The sequence below is a fragment of the Stigmatopora argus genome, chromosome 6, assembly GCF_051989625.1.
Source record: "Stigmatopora argus isolate UIUO_Sarg chromosome 6, RoL_Sarg_1.0, whole genome shotgun sequence".
NCBI classification, from domain to species: domain Eukaryota; kingdom Metazoa; phylum Chordata; class Actinopteri; order Syngnathiformes; family Syngnathidae; genus Stigmatopora; species Stigmatopora argus.
In genome coordinates, this window is record NC_135392.1 from 6,412,581 (window position 1) to 6,434,053 (window position 21,473).

Below are 21,473 nucleotides of genomic sequence, written 5' to 3' on the forward strand. Positions count from 1 at the left end.
GACAATATTCTGGGTCAGCGAGCCTCTGGGAGAGAAGAAAAGCAGCGCAAACGTGGCCTTTTGGCAGGCCGTGCAGAAAACTGTTGACATCAGTGGGGGGTTTCTGAAAGAGCATCGGACGGATGTTTCCATAACATTACATAGTGTCCTGTATGGCGTGGTTTAAGTCAATAACAGCCTGCAGAATGTCAATGTTAAGACCAGCATTCATCAACAGGGCACAGACTGTTTCCATTGTTATGCCATTCTTTGCTTCAATGCGATGAGTTCGAACGAGGCTCGATAAATCAACAAATGCGGTCCAAAGTCCACTGCTGTCGATCAGTAATAATGGGATGTCAAATATTGCTGACAAGAACAGACTGCTGATTTCAAGACAAGTGCAGTGGGAAAATCTTCAATTTCACTAAAATTGCTCACAAATGAGGATTTATTCACTCCAATCTATCTATGCCACTTATGTATAGTGACAGTAAGAATAATGGGAATGCATTTCTGCTAGATTATTAGAAGGTAAAATTATCCAGTGTGTCCACTTGTTGCCATTTAAAAAATAGAATAATAACCATGTTCAGTTAAACAGGCCTACATTTGACATTGAGAAAGTACATTGGTGAAAAGAGGTCAACATTAGTCAAAATGTGCACATTTTTCTTAGGTGGTGTGTCATGAGATTTTGTCAAATATGTGCAATGGAGGCATAAAAGTTCTGAAATACTGGACTAGACTCTACTAAACGGTACAGTATATCGTATTCCACATGAAAATGGAGGGGGAACATGGCTTGTTTTATGATTATGTGATACAAATTCTTTTTTAAATCAGTGCAAAAAGTGCATCAAATAGCACAGTACAAGACAATACTTCATTAACACTTCATTTTAGATAAATGAAACCAGTCATTAATCATATTGTCATTAGGAGTAGCAACGTCAAGGGGAAGACTACAATTTGAAAAAATGTGTTTTTAAAAAAACTGCATTTTTATGGGTCCTGCCTGATCAGGGGCTGATATGACTGGCATGTAACTGGGTCAGCGCTTCATGTGGTGCACAGCATCACACCTGCAATACGGTTGCAATGGTAGGCAAAAGTCTAGCACACAATTGCAAAGGATACACTTTCTTTTTCAATACTTTCCTGCAGTATTTGTCAGGGAACTTGCAGTTTGCGCGCATCGTAATCAAGTTTTCTTTTCTCTTTTCATGTATCACAGTTGAAGCTTGAGGTGAAATGAGTTCGTCCTATAAAACAGTGGCTTCTTCCATGGCGTTCACCCACCTGTGCAAATAGAAGGTTGGACATGAGGAAAGGTTTATGCTTATTCTCAAATTATGCATTAAGAATAGTTACATCTTTGCCTTGAATTCCACTATCTTAATACTAACATGCTAAACAATGGAGCAACACAACAAATATTCTGTACGCCCTGCCAGTACGTCTTTATGAATGTATTTTGGGCAAAATTTTGAGTCATGAGCATGGTCAGAGAAATGATGAAATTCACTGCTATGTCTCTATGTTAATTTTAATGTTTGAATTCTGTACCTGTCAATGGGAGTAAATCATCTCACTGACTAAGAATTTCTGAATTTGGATATTTCTCGCACGGTATAGTCAAAAATATGTGAATGGTAACTCCCCCTGGCTTTTTGGACTGAACAACGGAACGTGTTTCTAACCTCTGCGCCGTGTAGTTGTCCTCTGCTTTAAATGTATAGAACAACGTGTTTTTGTGATAAAGCTGGAACATGTTAGAGGCGTCATCATCTCCTTGGGGGTTGTCCGGCAGCTTCACCGTGAAGCCCAGCAAAGGCAAACTCTCGGAGGCCACCTGCTCCTGCAGAACCAACAACATCATCATCATCGTCAACGTCGTCGTCATCGTCATTATCATCATCATCATCGTCGTCGTCATCGTTGTCGTCATCATCGTCGTCATCATCATCATCATCATCATCCGCCTCCTCCTCCTCATCAGCATCATCCTCATTCTCATCCTCATCATCACCATCCTCATCATCATCCTCACCATCCTCATCATCATCATCATCATCCTCACCACCATCATCATCCTCATCGTCGTCATCATGATCCGCCTCCTCCACATCATCATCATCAGTATCAGCATCAGCATCATCCTCGTCCTCGTCCTCGTCCTCACCATCACCATCCTCATCACATCACCATCCTCATCCTCATCATCACCACCATCCTCATCCTCCTCATCCTCACCACCATCACATCACCATCCTCATCTTCATCATCACCACCATCCTCATCCTCCTCATCATCATCATCCTAACCACCATCACCATCCTCATCATCATCATCATCATCATCCTCACCACCATCACCATCCTCATCGTCCTCATCATCACCACCATCACCACCATCCTCATCCTCATCCTCATCATCCTCACCAAATTCAAACAAATGCAGTTCAAAACACTTGAGTCAGGTTGAAGGGGAGTGCATTTGTCCCCTCACCTCTTGGCCTCTGTAGGTGTAAAGCACCTTGTCTTTTAGGAGGAACCACAGTCTCTTCCAGTTCTTCTTGCTCTTCTTGCTGCGATGAAGACTACCGCTAATGGAGCCCTCGTCGGACACGGTCACCTGCGCGAGGAGTTTTGCCATTGCTGTCATTCTGTTTACCGTCACGTCCCGTGGGGGAGGCGTACCTCGTTGAAGGTGAGCATGCCTTTACGATGCCTCCAAATGTTTGGAGGGTGGATGCTTTGAAAGACGGAGGAGAGAGGACGAGCCGAGCGGCTGGCACGAGGGCTGCTCTTCACCGGTGGGGCGCACGTGTCTTCCCCTGAAGGGTACACGCTTTTAAACAACTATGTGTCAAGGAGAAACTGATGAATCACTCTTTTACACTCTGGAAAGGTTTGGCTCATAAATCAATGCAGCCTGGCAGAAGTTGTCAAATACTGGCAATTTAAAGGATGCAGTGACTGATGACTAATTCCAATATTTAAGAAACGAAAGGCCTCAGGCCTTCACCAACTAAAACATATTTTACAGCTATAATCAGTTTTTTATATTCTGTATTTAATGTTTTAATTAATGCAGTGTTTTAAGAGGATCATTCATAATTTGATCTATAATGGTAATCCGCATTTCCAATAGAGATCCTTAGCTGGATGATAATAAATATTGTGTATCTCAAGCAACACCCTGCAATTTTACAATACTACTGTGTTCCGTTCAAGTACGAGTGCAATTTTAGTCTCGTAATTCTAACTGTGACATTTCACACCTCTCTTCTTGAGCTCGTTGAAGCAGTGGTCACACACTTTGGCCATACGCTCCTTCATGTACTTGAGGGGAAATCTATTCCTGGAGCAGCTCCTGCAAACAATCTGTGCCAGCAAGAGGGCACCACAGGAAGTACAAAAATACAGAAAAGCAACAGACATGGACATTTTAGTTGCAGCATTTTAAATGGGTGAGTTCATTTTTTTTGCCACTCACCCTTCCACAGCTATGGCAGTGATGTCTACGGAGAGTCAGGCTAAAGTCCGCGGTGCAGTTCATACACATCATCACTTGAGAACTTGGAACTAAAGTGGGGGGCTTTTCCCCTAAGGTGACACGTAGATAATCTCTGGCCTGGACACACAAACATTGGAGTGAATGAACCACCATGCGCATGGTGAGGTAGAGTAACATAGAGTGGGAGTAAAACACGTTTGTTTACCTCTCCAAAGCAGTTATTGCCCGGCACGGACCCTCGGTTGTGTTCACTCACAGCACGACTCAAAGTGTAAAACCAGTCCTCACTTTCAATAAAAGAACTGTAAAATAACACGCTATTACTAAATGAAATATTTCCGAATATCACATACTTTCCATTCTAATCTCTGACGATTACCCACCTTGCAGACAAGGTGATGGAGATGTCAGTTCCCTCCAACCTTAGTGCATGTTGGACATTTTCTATGATGGGTTTAGTGACCTAGGCAATGAAGAGGTGATGTCATGAACAAAATCCAAAATGTGAGCAAGAAATTTCTTTGTGAAAATAAAGCAAACAATCTCAAATTGTTTGAAAGAATTGCAATATGTTGATATTTTTAAAGTTTAAAGTTGAAAGTCAAAATACATCAGGCTTAAACAATAAATGTGACCCATCTTAATTTTCCTTATATAGTACATATGGTTAGTTTCAATAAGGTTGATTTTTTTTTTAAGTCATTCAAATTCTATTATGAATAAAACAAAAAATGATTTGTAAAATAATAGAATATGTCAAAATAAGAGCATAAACATACAAGTTCTATATATATATATATATTTTTTTTTACCTTTAATCCAGTGAGAGACAGAGTGTTCTTAAGTCTGTATTTGCCGTCCTGTTGCGGGAATGTGTAAAGTACAATGTCGTTCATCTATAAACATAAAGACATAATTTAAAATTAATTAATTAATTTACAGTAGAAAACAACTATACCCTGCATAACTGCAAAATATAACTTTTGGGTAAAAAAAGCATTCAGGAAAACTGCAGGGAAAGCTACTCACCGCCAGACGGCGATGTAAGCTATTTAATTGGATTTCATTTGCCTATTACTAATGTTTACTGCACTGCTGTGGCTCATGAGGATAATTCTTTCCCTTATATAGTACACACAATTTTATTAATCATCCACCACACATAATGGTGATCTTTTGATAGTTATAAATTAACCACTGAATTACATCATGTGGATCTGAATTCCTTCATTCATTGTCTTTATCGGTTAGCCTCACTCAGGTCGCGGGGGGTGCTGGAGCCAATCCCAGCTAACCAGGCGAGGGACACCCTCAATTGGTGGCCAGCCAATCGCAGGGCACAAGAAGACGGACAACCATTCATACCAAAGGGGAAACTTACAGTGTTCCACCAGGACTACCCTGCATGTTTTTGGGATGTGGGAGGAAACCAGAGTACCCAGAGAAAAACCACGCAAGCCCGGGGAGAACATGGAAACTCCCCACAGGAAGGTCCTAACCTGAGATCGAACTCTCGATCTCACAACTGTGAGGCCGACGCAATAACCACTCGCCCACTGGACTGCCACAGATTTGAATTTTAGTGTATATATCTCGTGTTCCAGCAGGTATGTTTTATTATCCTCTTATTAATAAGCGCTAATAAAACTTGATCACCATCAAGGTAGAAACACTAGCAGGGCAGAAGACAGACACAACAACCTTTTACGAGCATTTTTTTATCAGTTAATTGGAGTCCTAACTATAAAATTGGAAAGGATTTGCAGGATGGAAAAGCACTGAATTTGAATGTTGGCACCCTTCCAAAAATCTAAATAACAAAAAAAAATCTTTAAAAATAAATAAATATATAAAGTATCTAGCACACTTCAAGGAATATGAGCCAACGCGTAACGGTTGTGTGTCAGTCAATGTGTAATGTTGATGTAATGTGTAAGGATGTATAGTTTTGATCTTTCCTCTGCTGTCTCCGGAAGTTTGCATCCAGAAACATCCTGTCAGGAAATTCTGCTCTTAATAGAGTAACACGGACAAAGAAATGAGCCAAAAGGAAAAAGGTGGGTCTCAGTGAACACGCATACATTACCAAGCAAATCCAGTGGTGACTTGATTTACAAGTTTAATTCATTCTGTGACTGCTCCCACAATAAACAGCTTGAACCCTTTTTTTTCTGGAAAAATATTCACACAATCTACCGAACTGTTACCCGTGTGAAAAGAGTACTCCCACTTTTTAACTGTTCACTCGTAAATATATATATTTTTAAAAACTACAACAACAACAAAAGAAAATGAACCTCTACACCACATGTGTCAAAGTGGCAGCCCGGGGGCCAAATCTGGCCCACCGCATCATTTTGTGTGGCCCGGGAAAGTAAATCATGAGTGCCGACTTTCTGTTTTAGGATCAAATTAAAATGAAGAGTATAGATGTATATTAAATTTCCTGATTTTCCCGCTTTTAAATCAATAATTGTAATGTTTTAATCATTTTTTTCTGTTTTTAGTTCAAAAATCATTTTGTAAAATCTAAAAATATATTTTAAAAAAAGCTAAAATAAACATTGTTTTGGATCTATAAAAAAACTGAATATTCAGGGCTTTTAATCCAGTTCTTTTAATCCATTTATAAAAATAAAAAACATCTAAATATTATATCCAAAATGGTCCGGCCCACGTGAAATCAAGTTGACGTTAAAGCGGCCCGCGACAACCCGAGTCTGACACCCCTGCTCTACACCATCAGCCGGCAAGATTAATCTCAAGTCATTCTTAAATTGGGCAATTTTTTTAAGGTGCTACTTACTTAAAAAAATTAAAAACATTTATGTAATTTGACATAGAAAACTAAGCACGTACCAAAAACAGGTGGCGAGGCTGTCGGCTCCTCCTGCTCACCTTCATCAGCGTGCCCTCCTTAACAAACACCTAAAGGGAAAAAAATGACGCCATATGCAATGATTAGTCACAGAAAACCAGAAGTTAATAATATTATATTAAATCAGTGTTGATGGCAAAAGTGGTACATTCTGGTATGCATTAAAACAATGCAATAAGAATCCTTCCTACCCGACCAGGCTGCAGAAGGTCTTGCTGACCGTGAACACTGTAATCGATGTTGACCAAACGTAGTAAATTCTCCTACGGTGAATAGAAAATAAGAAAAACACATAGGAAACTTTTAATGTCTCATTTTAATTGCCAAAACAACCAAATTTTCCTCTAAAAATCTATGCAGGTGGGCCAATTTTAAATTAAGCCACAGCATCCGGGATTTCACGTTCTTTTTATTTTCCTGTTTTTGTACATTTGTGCTTTACCCGATCATCAAATGGATAAGAAAATACTATTTCACTGTGTCTTTAGTGATTTGTGAATCCATAATAAATCAGTTTCAAGGGTAAAGTAAACTCTAATACCTCTAATACTTTGACAAAAAATAAATCAAGTCCACACCAATGGCTTCAGATGGAGATGCTCATGGGGTCAACTGAGTTTATATTCTAGCAAATAACCTTTTTTTATTTTTTAGGTTTATACTACCGTCTTTAAACTTCCTATGGCTTGATCCCTAGCTACTCATTCTGGTGGTGAGATGTATTTTCCAAAAGCAAGAGCTAAAAACAAGAGCAACTTTTTATTTTTTTTGCTCCTTGAATCAGAATAAAAGCCTCATGAAAGCGTCAAAGAAGGAAAAGATGCATTCAAGTGTCATCTCCCAGCCCTCGTATATTGTTTGAGGGAACTTTGTGCACTCCTTCCTGCCCAGTCAGCGTGTTGAACCATTATCCCTCAACCATTTCAGTACAATTGACGATAATAGCTGCGCCACTGGAGCCAATTGTGGCTCTTTCCATCCTTCGGCAAGATGTCATTCAATTATCTTGAGGGGAAAAAAAGATATTACACTCACCCCATTTCTTAAACTGTCGTTTGCCTGGTCCGCAATGTCCGCCACAATCACGAGAGCGCCTAAACAAAGGCAAGCAAATAGCGGAAATAAGAAGATGACATTGCAGTTCTACAGCACTGCAATCTACGAGCATTAAACAGCTTATATGCCTCTTCACCAAAGATTCTTTTATGCATGAAACACCTTGTTTACTTGTTTTCCTGCGACTCAGATGATTTCTAGCCATTGCAAAAATGACCACTGGTGGCTCACCTCGTTTCTAGTAAAGGCATCTAAATTGGCTCTCTCTAGAATACCTCTCCATGCCAAATGAAATAAATGAGCCATAAAGTCGCCAACAACAACAAACAAACAAGGTCCTGTAAGACTCCCATGTGAACAACAGCAGTTTTTATTCAGCATGTTTATGATACCTTGAGTGTCTTCATATTCTTGTGAATCAGGGGAGAGGTTGTTCAAGTAATCTGAAAGCCAGAGTGATAAATCAGTTCATTCACAGCTTTGCAAGATTCTACTTTATTTTTCTTAATAAAGGTATTCACCTGTAAGGATCATGCGATACTGAGCCACCCGCACAATCACCTGCAGGAGTTGTTGCTTGAGTGGAACTGTTTGGCCGGACGGGCTCGACTGCTGTGAACAAAAATCATTCTCAGTGCAATAATACACTTAGAGTGGAATATCATATGAATTGTGGACCATAAGAAGTACACCCGCGTAAAAATGGAGCACTCGCTGTCACGAGTAGCCAATGGGGTAAAACATAAGTGGGAGGCGTGGGTTCAAATCCAGGTCGGTCCACCTGTGTGGGGATTGCATGTTCTCCCCGGGCCTGCGTAGGTTTTCTGCGCGTACTCTGGTTTCCTCCCAAGTTCCAAAAACATGCATGGTGGGCTGATTGGACACTCTAAATTGCCCCTAGGTATGAATGTGGGCATGAATGGTTGTTTGTCTCCTTGTGCCCTGCGATTGGCTAGCCACTAATTCAGGGTGTCCCCCGCCTCTGACCCGAAGTCAGCTGGGATAGGGTCCAGCACCCCCCGTGCCCCTAGTGAGGATAAAGCGGTTTAGAAAATGAGATGAGAATTTGACTCCAGCTACTGTATTTCTTCGATAAACAATAGTACATCTAGCCATGATCAAAATTTCAGTGCTTTATGATTTCACGATAGATTATTTGTAGTCGGGTCCTTTTTTCGAAAGATAATAAAGGTTAAACTTCCATTCACACTGTATGTCGTCCAGACTGCATTTTCTGCCACTGAATAAAGACCAGCCAGCGCATAAGGAAAGGCAGCGAGGAGGTGACAGACCATTCTTCATGCTTAAAAGACCTTTACAACACAGGAAAGTCAGTGTACACGTGGACTTCCAAATGTCAACTGCATTAAAAGCAAGTTGTTACTGAACCAAGGAAAAAAAATAGCCATGTTGAGTGAACTTTGTTTTGTTCTGGAGATACTTTGCTAGAAGTTTGTTCATTAATCTGACGCATCTAGTATTTTAATGCCCAAGTCTCCCGCAATATTCGTTGCATTGATTTAGTATTTTTTTCACTGGTCACTATTTGTTTTCTTTTCCTTTATTCATTAAACATTTGTGCCTTGCGATTGGCTAGCAACCAGGTCAGTATTTACCCTACCTACTGCCCATAGTTAGCTGGAATAGGCTACAGCACCCCCTACAACCTGAACAGCACGGAAGCTAGGTGACTGAATTAATTAATTTATTCAACAAATTCAATATGATAAGTTCATTCACGGACTGCTGCAAACTAAACACACTATTGTTTAACAAAAAAACAGAGGGTGAATAATTTTTATTCATTCATCTTCCGTACCACGTATCCTCATAAGGGTTGCAGGGGTGCCGAAGCCATCCCAGCTGACTTCAGGGGAAAGGCAGGCTAGACCTTAGACTGGTCGCCAGTCAGCCGTAGGGCACACGGAGAAACAGACGACCATTCGCACCCACAATTATACCACCACCAGCGGGAATCGAGCCTGCGTCTGCCCCCACCGGAGGCAGGTTAGTGAACAACTACACCATCAGGTGGCCCGTGACTATTTTTTCTTAAACTGAAATTAATGAAATACTAATTCAAATCTAATTATTATATATAAAATCCAGTATTTTTAGATTCACATTTCAACTACCAATGCTTTGGCATCAATGGCAGCGAATTAGCTAGAAATCATTTTTTCCCGACAAATTTGAAAACAAATAAAATTAAATTGGACATGCCCTTCCAACACTATTCCCCCAAAGCTATAGTCGGTAAAAATGCAGCGCTTGTGTGTGATGTGCTTGCGCCAACCTCAAACTGCCGGACAATGGCCGCGAAGGCCGCTGAGGTGCGGCAACTCTCCTCCAGCAGGTTCATATTTCGGTCATAGTGTCCAATGTAGGTGGTAAAGAGCAAGAATTCTGCTTTCCTGGAGAGGAAGATGTCTGCAATCCTCTGGCTTTCCTCCCTGTGTCGACAAACAATTACATTGTGCAATGGAAGACGTGCGCAAATTGGATTTGACGTCGAAACATCATTCTCACCATCGCCGTGTCCGATTCTCCAGCTCAGCGAGAATCGTGCAGTGCAAGCGGTACACATCAGGCAGCTCGTTGAGAATCTCGCAAAGTCTTTTTTCTCGTATAACGGGCTCTCCGTCGTCCCCCGCCGACGTCCCTACCGCGTGGCGAAAGTCCTGCGGCACAAGGGGTTCCTTATTTGAAACTAAATGGACGTCCTCTTTATGAAGATGTGTCCGATTAAGGGACAATTTTCTTTTGCGTTCTTTCACTTCCTTTATCTGCAGCAAAATAGGCCAAGTGGTTCATTAAGCTAACTAGCAGAATTAAAAGGAAGTGAAACAGTCTCGCTCATTAAGCCCTCATTAAGAAAATGAAGCTAACTTTGGCAGCGAGTCTCTTCTCGAGTTCATAAATAATGAAGAAAACTAAAAGGAAAATATGTAACATGTTAACTTCTATTTGCCGCACCTAAATAGATGCTAAATGTTGCAGCACCATTGACGACATTAGAAACATTTTAATTGTTAGAATGGATTGGAAGTCTCTCGGTATCAATGGCAGAGAATCAGTTAAGGGGAGTTTAGGTGTTTTCTTCTTTTTTTTGTTTTTTTTAATGCTCCTGAAATCTAGAGAAAATAAAACAAATGAATGGCTCGATCACTTACTTCGTGAAGAAGCTTGAGTGCTTTCACGTGCCTATAAACAGAAAAAAACAGAACAATTTGAGCAGGGACTCAATTGAGTTGGAATGATGATGAGGTACTAACTTACACTTTTTCAGTATCCAGTAGCTCCATTGCGATGTAAAAAGCTCGGGATCGACCATCCACCTGTAAAGCGTTGTTATATAGATTATAAAATTGAGTTGGTTATAAACCCTGCTTAGAAATATAGTAGCGTTTTGGCCCTCTAAATATAAAATGGTCTACAATCTGTCATAAAATGTTAATAATAATAATGTGCCTCATCGAACCTGATGGGAAGAGCATTATGAACGCTTTTTTTTTTTCTCGGGCATCAATATGCCTGAAAGAAAATGGCCATTTACTGAATTTTCCAGACTATAAGTTGTACTTTTTATGCAACTATTTATGGTTGTTTTTCTTCTCAGCCTGTTAGGTTGTTATTTTAGACTATTGTTATGTGAATAAACGCCTATTTAGCCTGTTGTTATCCATATTCTTATTGTGACTTGTTTGTTAGTTCTTGGTTTCTGATCAAATAAAAAAATTGCCCTCCCAAAAATATGAACTTCGTTGTGACTTATATATTCTTCATTTTGTGTTCTTTAGCTGTGATGACTTATACTCAATAGTCTGAAAAAATACCTTTTTTTTATTAATTTTGAAATGCAAATGGTAAATTTTTACGGGTTTGTATAATGTAGCACATGCAGATAAAAGTCTATTTGACTTTTTCTAAGAGTACCTGTCTGTCATAGATGCTTTCACCACCTGCTTCTTCCTCCTCAGTAGTGCATCCAGCATCTTCATCAGCTGCTGAGGGTCCAATCACAGCACCGCTCATTTGTGCACCAGCAGCTAGTGGACACACTCGGTAGGCTTCTGTATAAGCACTGAAACCAGAGTAAACCCTGTTATTTTAAACTGAAACGTACATTTGTTTAGCAAGCTGAGAAGACAATCATTTATTTTCCAAATCGCTTATCCTCACAAGGTTCGCAGAGGGTGCTGGAGCCTATCCCAGCTAATTTATAGTGTTCAACCAGCCTACCCTGCATGTTTTGGGGATGTGGGAGAAAAACCTCCAGAACATGCAAACTCCACACAGTGAGGACCGGCCTGGGATCGAACCTTCAATCCCAAAACTGAGAGAGCGACGCGTTAACCACTCTCCCACTTGGCCGCTACCGAGAAGTCATTTAGAGAAAAGTATAATATAAAATGAAAGAGTTGTAAACTCATATTATAACTATGATTTCACATTCATTACTCCTTATGCAATTTAGATTAGATACAATGTGAATTTTTTCCGTCCGTTTTTTGTCATATCACTTGTCATAACAATTACAGTTGAATCCAATCACATACAAATGGCAGCCCCTTAGCCTTTTAGATTTCAAGAGTATTAGGATTTAAATGAAATTAATTATCCATACTGCTTATTCATACTTAATGTGTGCAGGCATGAATTTATGACCACAGAATCACAACACTGTTAGAAAAAGTAATAGCATTCTACACAACAGCAAACTACAACCAGATTCAGAATACAAAAATCACATTACTTTATACAGGTATGCCTATAAAGTGCCCTTCAAAACTACTACTCCAACTAAGTAGCCGATAAATCCGTTCATTTATATGAGCCCTACAAGTCGTTTGTGATCCCCACAGCAAAATATCACCACATTAAACATTTCTAGTGTTCCATATGAGTGTGAATAGTTGAAACATTGCAGCTTTACTGCAACCAATAAAGTAGCCTTAGCAAAGCCCGGAGTGGCAACTGCACTCAAGTCGCAGCGTCTGTTGGTCCCACTCGACGGGGGGGCCTCGATGTATTTGCAGACTGGGTGCAACGCGACAGGGAACGCACACCATATGCGAATAAAAAGCCTCTTTACATTACAGCCGTGATGCAATAGTGAACATGGCAAACATCAGTGGATTTCAACCCCACTGAGATGCAAATGAGCGACATATGAACAACATGCGTGCATCATTACCCGCTATGGCTCATTACGGGCTGCCACATCAAGCTTCGAAAGAGGTATACGAGGCATGTGGACACTTTCTAGCTTCGTCTAATCTGTCGCTGACTTTGTGACTTCTTGAATGCAAACACAGTAAATGCCATAAAGCCTTTAAGGAGAAGCAAACTATTAGTTCTCCTTCTGCCCGAGGTTCATGGCTGAGTGTTTTAGCTCTATTGACAGCTTCGGAAGCAGCTGCTTATAGAATGCTTTCGGGCGATTGCGCGAATAAACCAGACAGAACTTTTTAAGAGGTCTACTCAACTACGCTTTGGAAAATTATACACTGATCCCTCGGTTATCGCGGTTAATGTAGACCAGACATGGTCGCGATAAACGAAAAACCACGAAATAGGGTCACTCCTATTTAAAAAATATATATATGTTTTTTTTACTTCAGTAAGAGGGCGAGGGAGTGGCTTCCGCTTGCGAATTTCAGCGTGGATTTTCACATTTTTATGAACTTTTAAAAATGTATTTATTTTTTTTACTTCAGTGAAATGTGAAAAGTAGGCTGGATTTAAGCTTCTTGTGAAGGCCATATTCAATACTTTCATGATTTGCTGCGGGCCAATAAAAACTGGACGTAGTTTGGACACCCGTGGTCTAGTACATCATTCTACCGTTTAAGGCTCACAAAATATATAAATGTATTATAGTTCTCTCCAACTGGTCTTTATTTGTGTGCGGTCGATTGGTCACCGGTCTTTTGGTCATCGGTCTTTTGGTCGCGGTCTTTTGGTCGCTCCGACCGTGACAACGGGCGACCAAAAGACCGGCGACAAAACAAGGTAAAACAACACGGTCTATGCATCAATAAAAGCCAACAATGGCCATGAGCAGTTTCACTTAGCCGACATGTGAGTGTATAAGAGTTTGTATGTACACGCGTTGTCCCTTTAAGAAGCTACGTCAGTCAGGGTCTTAACAAGTTCTCCAATAAAAAACAATAAAAGTCCGGGAAAATTTGGAGCTTTTCTTTAGCCTAATAATTACTAGGGCATTAAGTATGACTATATAGTAATTCGCAGTTTGTATTGAGGGAATTTGAGCAACGATTTAAATGGTAATTATCACTTACCTTCCGGGCGACCAAAAGACCGTGACCAAAAGATCGACGACCAAAAGACCGGCGACTAATCGACCATGTACCGTCTTTATTACCATACAACTCACCTCTCTGCTTCCTGTCCAGATGATTTGGCCTTGATGTCAAAGCCAGGAAGGCTACTCATGTCCACGTAACCGTCCGTCTCATTTGCGGATGACAGTGCTCGCGTGGGGCGCTCGAAGAAGTCACCCAAAGGCTGCGGGCGAGCGGACCGCCACTGCGGGACCTGAACATTCTCGTAGTCCGAGTTTACAGGAGGGATGTTTTCATAGTCGGAGGAATCTGCGTTGGGGAACGAGATGGAACGAGGCTTGGTGAGGGGCAGCGGCGAGAAAGGCACACGGGAGCGCTCTTCGAAAGATTCCACCCGCACCACGCTACGATTGAGGAACGCCAGTGAGCTTTCTGTTCTCGTGGCCGCCGGGTAGAAGAAGAGGGCGGGTGGCGTCTCGGGTGACGCCTGCGGTCGGCAGGTAGAGCGCTGGAGCAGTCGTGGAGAATTAGTAGCGCTGCGTCTATCCGAATCCAGTAGTCTACTGGGTGTCAGGTGGCTGGACTCCGTCGAGGACTCGGACGAGGACAGGTTGGACCGATTGGTCTCCACTTTCCGCTTAAATTTTAGCATCAGGAAGCGCTTGATAGAGGATTTCTTCTTTTGGTTTTTCTCCGTGGGGTCCACGTCAATTAGGAGCGATGGTGAACTCTTGGCAATGGGTTTCTTGGTGATGTAGGCTAGCTCAAAAGGAGGAGGGATGTCCACTACAGATGTGGGTGTGGACAGGCCACTGGATGAGGATCTGGAGAACCTTCCGCAAGGAGAGCTTTCCGTCTTTCTGTGGGAACACACTGGTGTGGACACGGAGGACGGCGGGTAAAGGGGTAGATAGTGAGGTTTGGGGTATCCTCTCAACACGGGGCTGCTGCTCAACACGGGTGCTTTTTGACCGAAGCTAGATGCATGTATGAGGCGTCCTCCCGATTCGCTGTTCATGTGATGCGACAAGGAGCCAGAGCGAAGTCCCGACGGGGTCCTGGTCAAAGGAAACACGTTTTCTCCATCGGAGCTATCGTCTCCCGGGTCCTCGTACAGGTGGTCGTCTCTGGCGTCTATGTCGGTGATTTCCTCGCCCAGAGCGTGTCCAAAAAAGCTTGGTTTTCTCGGCACGATCAGTTGGTTTCCCATAAAAGAGGAAGTCAATGAGGTATCAGAGTTGCAGAGCAGACGGAATTTGGGTTGACGGTACAAACGATTCAGCAAGGCATCCAGTTTGTGCTCTTCGCTTGTCACGGACTGACTTCTCTGGTATCCTACAGAGCCTTGTTGGCCTCGACTCTTGTGGTAGACGTCGTCATGCCTTGGTGAAAGTGGACTGCATGGGACACTGTAAACACTGTTGTGATTTGGGCTTTCTTTCTTGATAATGTCCTCTGGAGACACATAATAAGGCTCGTGGCTTTGAGATTCTTCCAAGTGCCTCTTCGGTTCACGGACGATCTGCTTCTGGTCACTAAATCGCATGTGGTGGTCTTCCTCGATTGAACTGAGCTGCAGGTTTTTACCAGTTTTGTGATCGCCATTAAGGGACTCGCAGTAGTCGCCATTAGGAGTGGACGCATGTTGGCTGGATTCACTGGGGAGACCGTCAGTCAGAGACCTGTTTGTGTCGTCCAGCTGTTCTCGCCCGGATGCCATCTTTTCTATCCTTTCCCCCTTTTCCTCGTCCACGCTGTTAACGGAAATGTCTCCCATCGAGAGGCCATCTGCGTCGGCCAGGGCTTCGCCCGCATCTTCGTCCATGTCCTCCGTCACGTCCGTGGTGTCGATCATCTCCACCGCGTCCTCCGAGTCAATGGTGAGCCGGTCGTCGCTGGTCCACGGCGTGTTTAGGGGGTCCGCATCATCTGTGAGGGCGCTGTCCGTTAGTCTCCAGTCGTCATCCATCTTCGGCAGCATCTCGTCTTCGTGGACCTGACGCTTCTCGCTTGCGTTTTGCTTTTGCGACGACACCACATCGGGAGCCTCCTTGTCTGGACCTGCCGCTCCATTGTGAACCCCGTTATTGCATCCCTCTTGAATCCCAGATAGGAGGGCTTCTCGGGAATATAGCTTCAATATAGGCTTGGGGGCAACAGAAGGTTTGGGACCTCTGGTCACCGACATAAGCGACATGCGGGTTGGACAAACAAGTGTTGGCTTGGGAGCGACATAAGGCTTGTTGGCGCAGTCTGGAGGAACAACAGGAAAAGGAAACAGTAAGATGGGGTGTCTTTAAATAGAATATAGTTCCTTAAGAGTCTCCTTTAAATGTTGCAGTCATGTGGGTTTGAGGATTTAAGATTACGATTTGTTCCAAGTTTCATGCCACTGTCACGTTTGAAAATATACGTTTGGTTCTTTAGGTATATTTTCTAAAAGCTTGTCTGTCTACCCTTTGGAGGAACAATAATGGAAGGGATTTCCCAGAGTGGCTTCCTGTGATTCAAAGGCTCTTAAAACAACTGTTCATGCATTTAGAATGCAACCACCGTACTGTATCGTTTGTATTAGACGGTGACAAATGAGTCAATGTGGATGTGATAAATGTGTTTCATTTAGCAAACATGAACATTTGCAGAGGGTGGAAGCTAATCATGGTTTTACTCATTTCCAAACAAAAAACAATAACTCATCATCTAAAACTCATTCATATTAAAGTAAAGTAACGCTAGAAATGGTCTGAAAACAATGAGGAGCTGCTTAACTTGCTTGGATGTGTTTTTTTCTTAGTTATGGAAGCAAAACTAGCAAAAAAACAACATAAATTCCAAACAAATTATTATTTAGGGGGTGAGAATTTACCGTTAGAAAGTCAAAGCTTTACCTGTGTTCATTTTGATGAAGCAAGCGCCTCCCACATGTCGTCCACCGAAGCCGATTTCGTTGAATTTAGTGTCAAATGTGACTTTAAAAAGGAGAAAAAAGTAATGACGCCGAGTAAAAGAACTCAGCTGATGATCGTTGAGTGCTCAGCATTCTTCAGCCGCCGCTCTTCTCCTCATGGCGCACACAAACTTCGCGTGCGTGCGTGATTGCGTGCGCGTGCGCGAACGGAGCGTTCGTGCGTGCGTGCGTACGTTCGAATGTACGTAGTTTATTCAACGCGCAGTATTTACAAAATTAAATATTGAATAAACAATCCATATAACAAAATATTTATATACAGAAGTATCAGTAATTAGAAAAAATATGATATTAATTGCCAGGCTCTGGCAAGCTTTACAACACATTCTCATATAAAAGTGTAGGGGAAAAAAATCAAATTCTAAATGACCAATTGTGGCAAATCGGAAAAAAATGTGAACCCAACCCGCATGTCAGCGGTCCCCTTGACTTAATAGGCCAATTGGATTGGACGTCTATCACTGTCAATGGCAAAAGTCACTGCTATCCTTTTTAGTTCAAATAGATTGGATGTTGCAAATGGCATCCAACTTCATTTATGGCATTTGCGTTAAAACTAAGCACATTCCCCTAAAAAAAAGACAACATCAACATACACTGTATTTCTATAATTCAATCAGACTGTGTTTGTAAAAATGCATTTCTAGAATCCATTGCATTTCCCAAAGAAACCTATACAAACACACACCTGACAGATTAGCAAACAACCATCCACATAACAGGAAGCTGCCCTCCCGGTTTCCTGTATAAGCAAAGCTCACATCCTTATAGACATGACGTTCACATGTAAAGAGCCTGCAAATGCAGCCATGTCTCACTTGCAATGAAATCAGGCACATTGTTTGTTAATCCTTTTACTTTCAATATGCATTGTGGTTAAAAACAAATGAAGGTGCTCTCATGGCTCCCTGACATTACAGCCTCTATAATGTCTATAATATAGAGTATATAGTCAAGATGCATGACTTAAAACCCTGCAAATGTCATCGCTCGCTGTGGATTTAAACTGCAAAGTCACCAATGGCCTTATAAATAAAAAATCATAACATGGACCTCATATTTAATGTGTTGCTTGATGCCATGAATGACTCCATTCCAAGTCAATAGGTATACGTACTAGTATATTAGTGCTATGACAACTCATTGTGTAAACTCAAAATTAAGGGTGTGTAAGTTCATTAGCTAACTCGGCATTAACACTCAATTGAATTTTTAATCACACACGCCCACCAGATACCCAAAAAGTTACACGCTCATTTAGAATGTGCTACTTTTGTATACTACTACTACTACTGTACTACTGTATACACTTGAATATATGTAAAAAAAAAACAATGCTAGCCTTTGTCCAGCGCTACAAAAATTCTATAAAAAGCTGAAAACAATTCCACAAAAAGTTTGTTATTATGACCAATGATATGTAAGCATCCCAAAATGAAAGACATTCAAGTTTTTCTTGGCATACATTAGTCATGAATGACATGAATGAACAAATGTGTGTTGAGAATAACCTTAACTTTCATCACTCCATCTGTAGCTATCAAAAGAATGTTTGATTTTACATTATTTGTAGCAACTTTTGGAAATGATTCCTAATGAATTCAAACAGTGGAATATCTCACGCTTAGTGTAGGTTGCCTTTGTATTCCTACAGGATGCAAAGGCACACATGACAACTCAAAGCTTGTCGTCCAGTTCACTGCAATTCTATGCAAAGAAGAGTGAGAACACACAGTGAACGGAGTTCACTCCAAAGAGGAAACAGAGGATGTACTTCCTGCGGTGGCTGAACAAGTGCAACCCCATCGGTGATGTCGCCTTTATTGTCGATTCGCTATTACACGCTCCACCTCATTTGCCCTGTATATACTGTGTGAACACGGGATGGAGATTCCCAACATGATGATGAAACACTTAACTTTCATCATCTGTGAAACAGGACACCTACACAGATCATCTTTTTCAATTTGAAAAGTGGCGTAAATCCTCTACGTGTCCTGTTAAAACCTTTTACAACTTTAAAATACATATGTTAAAGATTAACGGAAGAAAACGGAGTGCCTCCAAACAACTCAATAATTAAGACTATGTTTATTTCTTTGAAAGTGTTGTTTACTGAAATTCCGTTGACATTAACTAAGCAAACCAATAAGTCAACGCTAGACGGAAAACAGCAGTTTAAATTTAGATGACCTCCCGAGAAAGAAAACACAGCTGGGAGCTTGTTTGTGCCCCCCGGTCATGTAGACACTGGCATGTACTCTTACAATGGAATATTGTCCAAAATATTAAGACTGACAGCATCACGTGGAAGAAAATATCCATTGTTTTTTAATGAATTAGTATGTTCACTAAATAAGTATCTTAGTTCAAGTCTCCTTCTGTGCTGCCTGATGACAATTCCATTCAACAACCAATGAGGTGAGATCCATAAACGGTCAATATTATGGAGAGGCATCATAAAAAGCGGTCAACGTCAATGTTAAATGTCACTGTGGGACGTGAGCGTACATGGGTCATCACGCAGAAACTGTTAAAAATGTGTTGTTTGACTGGTTTTAGTGAAACCGCGGTCATGGTTCAAGCTTAAACAAGGCCCTCAATGGCGGAGATTTTTAATTAAGCCTGAGGGCAATTTTACGACGCTGTGTGTTAATGGCCCGACCAGGAAGTGAACTTAACAAAGAGAAAGTGGAATTCAAAGGCGTTCATTGTTAACCTCAGGCAAGTTACCTGGGGAACAGGGACGAGCGCGTCAAGCCGAAAAACTCAGGCCATTTTACAAAGCAGCCAATCGAAGACAAAAATACATTATGAGCTTTTTGGAACAATTTAAGATTCTTCCTTCAATTGCTAGCCATGAACATAAAAACAAGTGGAGGGTATACCGAGAGTGCCATTAGGGATAATAGGTCATTAAGACTCAACTGGTTAAATCAAGCATATTGAGGCAACAAACACATTTACAAAAAGCGCCCCGGGATATTATGGCACGGTGTCCTGAAGAAAAGCGATAGCTTGCAGATCGGGTCCAAGTGAATTTGTGAAGCCTTAACAAAGTCGGGCTTGTGATAGGACAGGCAGGCTGGCTGGCAGGCACAAGCCGCACTGTGCTGGTGAAACATGATTAAATTAACCACCAATGGACAGCGTGTGCTGACGGTGGCTTTTTTAAATATTATTTCTCCATTATGAAAACAGCAGGAAGTCTTGGTCAGATTAAAGTGACACATCCACACGCCGGCATCATTTCTCAGTGTGGTGGCATTGTGTGTGTGTGTGTGTGTGTGTGTGTGTATGTGTGTGTGTGTGTGTGTGTGTGTGTGTGTGTGTGTGTGTGTGTGTGTGTGTGTGTGTGTGTGTGTGTGTGTGTGTGTGTGTTTAGTCACAAAGACATCTGCTTCATTGTAAAGTCATTGGATGCACAAAATGGCCAGTCAGCAGCGTACCACTTGATCTTGCGCCTGCCGATTGGCACACCGGCATCAGGACATTTATGGCCATAAGTGTAGTGGTTGCAAAGTGCCATATTGTTGTGAGCGTTAGTTGTAAAAACGACATTTTTCTTCATTTTGAGACAATCTGGGGATAAAGTGATAGGTGCAGCATCTACAATTTCACTACAGAAGTCAGAAATCTTGTAGTCATCACGAATATGCGACAGAATATTTCAAATTTGAGGTTTTAAAATGGCCAAATGTGTGCAAGTATCTGGGAAACAAGTCTTCTAAAATGTGTTTCCCATATGTTATTCTTTGAGTATCTAAAGCACACTGCTGAATAAAGGGTGTATCTGGAGTTAAATAATACTACAAGTTCTTAGGTTTTTTTGTAATTAGGTTTCAATTGTCATTCAGCAGGAACTGCGCTTAAACGTGACTTTGTATGGCATATTTGACATTGTTTTGCATAAACCTTGACGCCATTTTATCATTATTATTCATAATATTATTTATATATTATTATGTCAATACTCAAGCTATTTTAGCTAGTCATTTTTTTCATGCATCTACAAACAGATAGAATTTCATTAATTTGGTTGCCATAATGAAATTAGATTATTTAACACTCACATTTAAACTTGTTGCTCAACTCATTGGCTGCCTTTGGCCACTTTAGACGCGTAATACATTTTCATTAGGACTGATGGTGAATAACCACTGCCAGATCTCCCAGTCAAAATGGATGGGGGGCAATTATACATTTTAAATGATAGATTATTCCTCTCCAGGCCAAAATGGCAGACAATGAGTTACTAAACAGCATTGTACTAAAACAAAAAAAAGTTTTAAGTGTTTTTGGGGCTCTAAAAATAGCATTTTAGGTTGGGAAACCTGATGTTTGCAGTGCTATTACAACTACAAATGTGCTATTCTTAAACGACATGTTTCAGAATTTTAGCCAATTTATGTGTATATTACGTACTTGTATGCTTCCGTTGCACTGCATTACAGAAATCTACTTTTGCATTGCAGCAGCATCTAGTGGTTATTGAATTAATAGTCAGGTAAGACAGACTCCAGAAACTTATATGCACTAGGATTGTGAGTGAGCTACAGATGGTCCTCATCTAACTTAAACCAATCACAGGGCACAAACAAACAATCACAAACTCTACACTTGCAATTTCAAGTCTTAACTAGTACATGCAATCTATCTTTTTTTAAATTTTAGAATCCTAACTCAGGATTGGAACTCCGAACCGAAGAAATCCCCTTACGATCGAAACAAAAGCCTCCCTTTATAAAAATGACGATGCACA

General features: G+C 41.2%; 1 protein-coding gene across 1 annotated transcript; it reads right to left on the bottom strand.

The window, feature by feature from the left end:
• Nucleotides 1-1,244: 1,244 nt before the first annotated feature.
• fgd5b (FYVE, RhoGEF and PH domain containing 5b) lies at nucleotides 1,245-16,871 on the bottom strand. The gene is made up of 21 exons (XM_077602001.1): nucleotides 16,632-16,871; nucleotides 13,836-15,996; nucleotides 11,372-11,519; nucleotides 10,715-10,773; nucleotides 10,609-10,639; nucleotides 9,965-10,116; nucleotides 9,732-9,888; nucleotides 7,957-8,047; nucleotides 7,828-7,878; nucleotides 7,415-7,473; nucleotides 6,571-6,642; nucleotides 6,361-6,429; nucleotides 4,314-4,397; nucleotides 3,885-3,964; nucleotides 3,707-3,803; nucleotides 3,481-3,618; nucleotides 3,266-3,368; nucleotides 2,682-2,818; nucleotides 2,491-2,616; nucleotides 1,683-1,840; nucleotides 1,245-1,281 (listed from the first exon to the last, which is right to left on the bottom strand). The coding sequence occupies exons 1-21, from the start codon at nucleotides 16,639-16,641 to the stop codon at nucleotides 1,245-1,247; spliced, it is 4,020 nt and encodes a 1,339-aa protein (XP_077458127.1). The 5' UTR covers nucleotides 16,642-16,871.
• Between the last annotated feature and the right edge of the window lie 4,602 nt (nucleotides 16,872-21,473).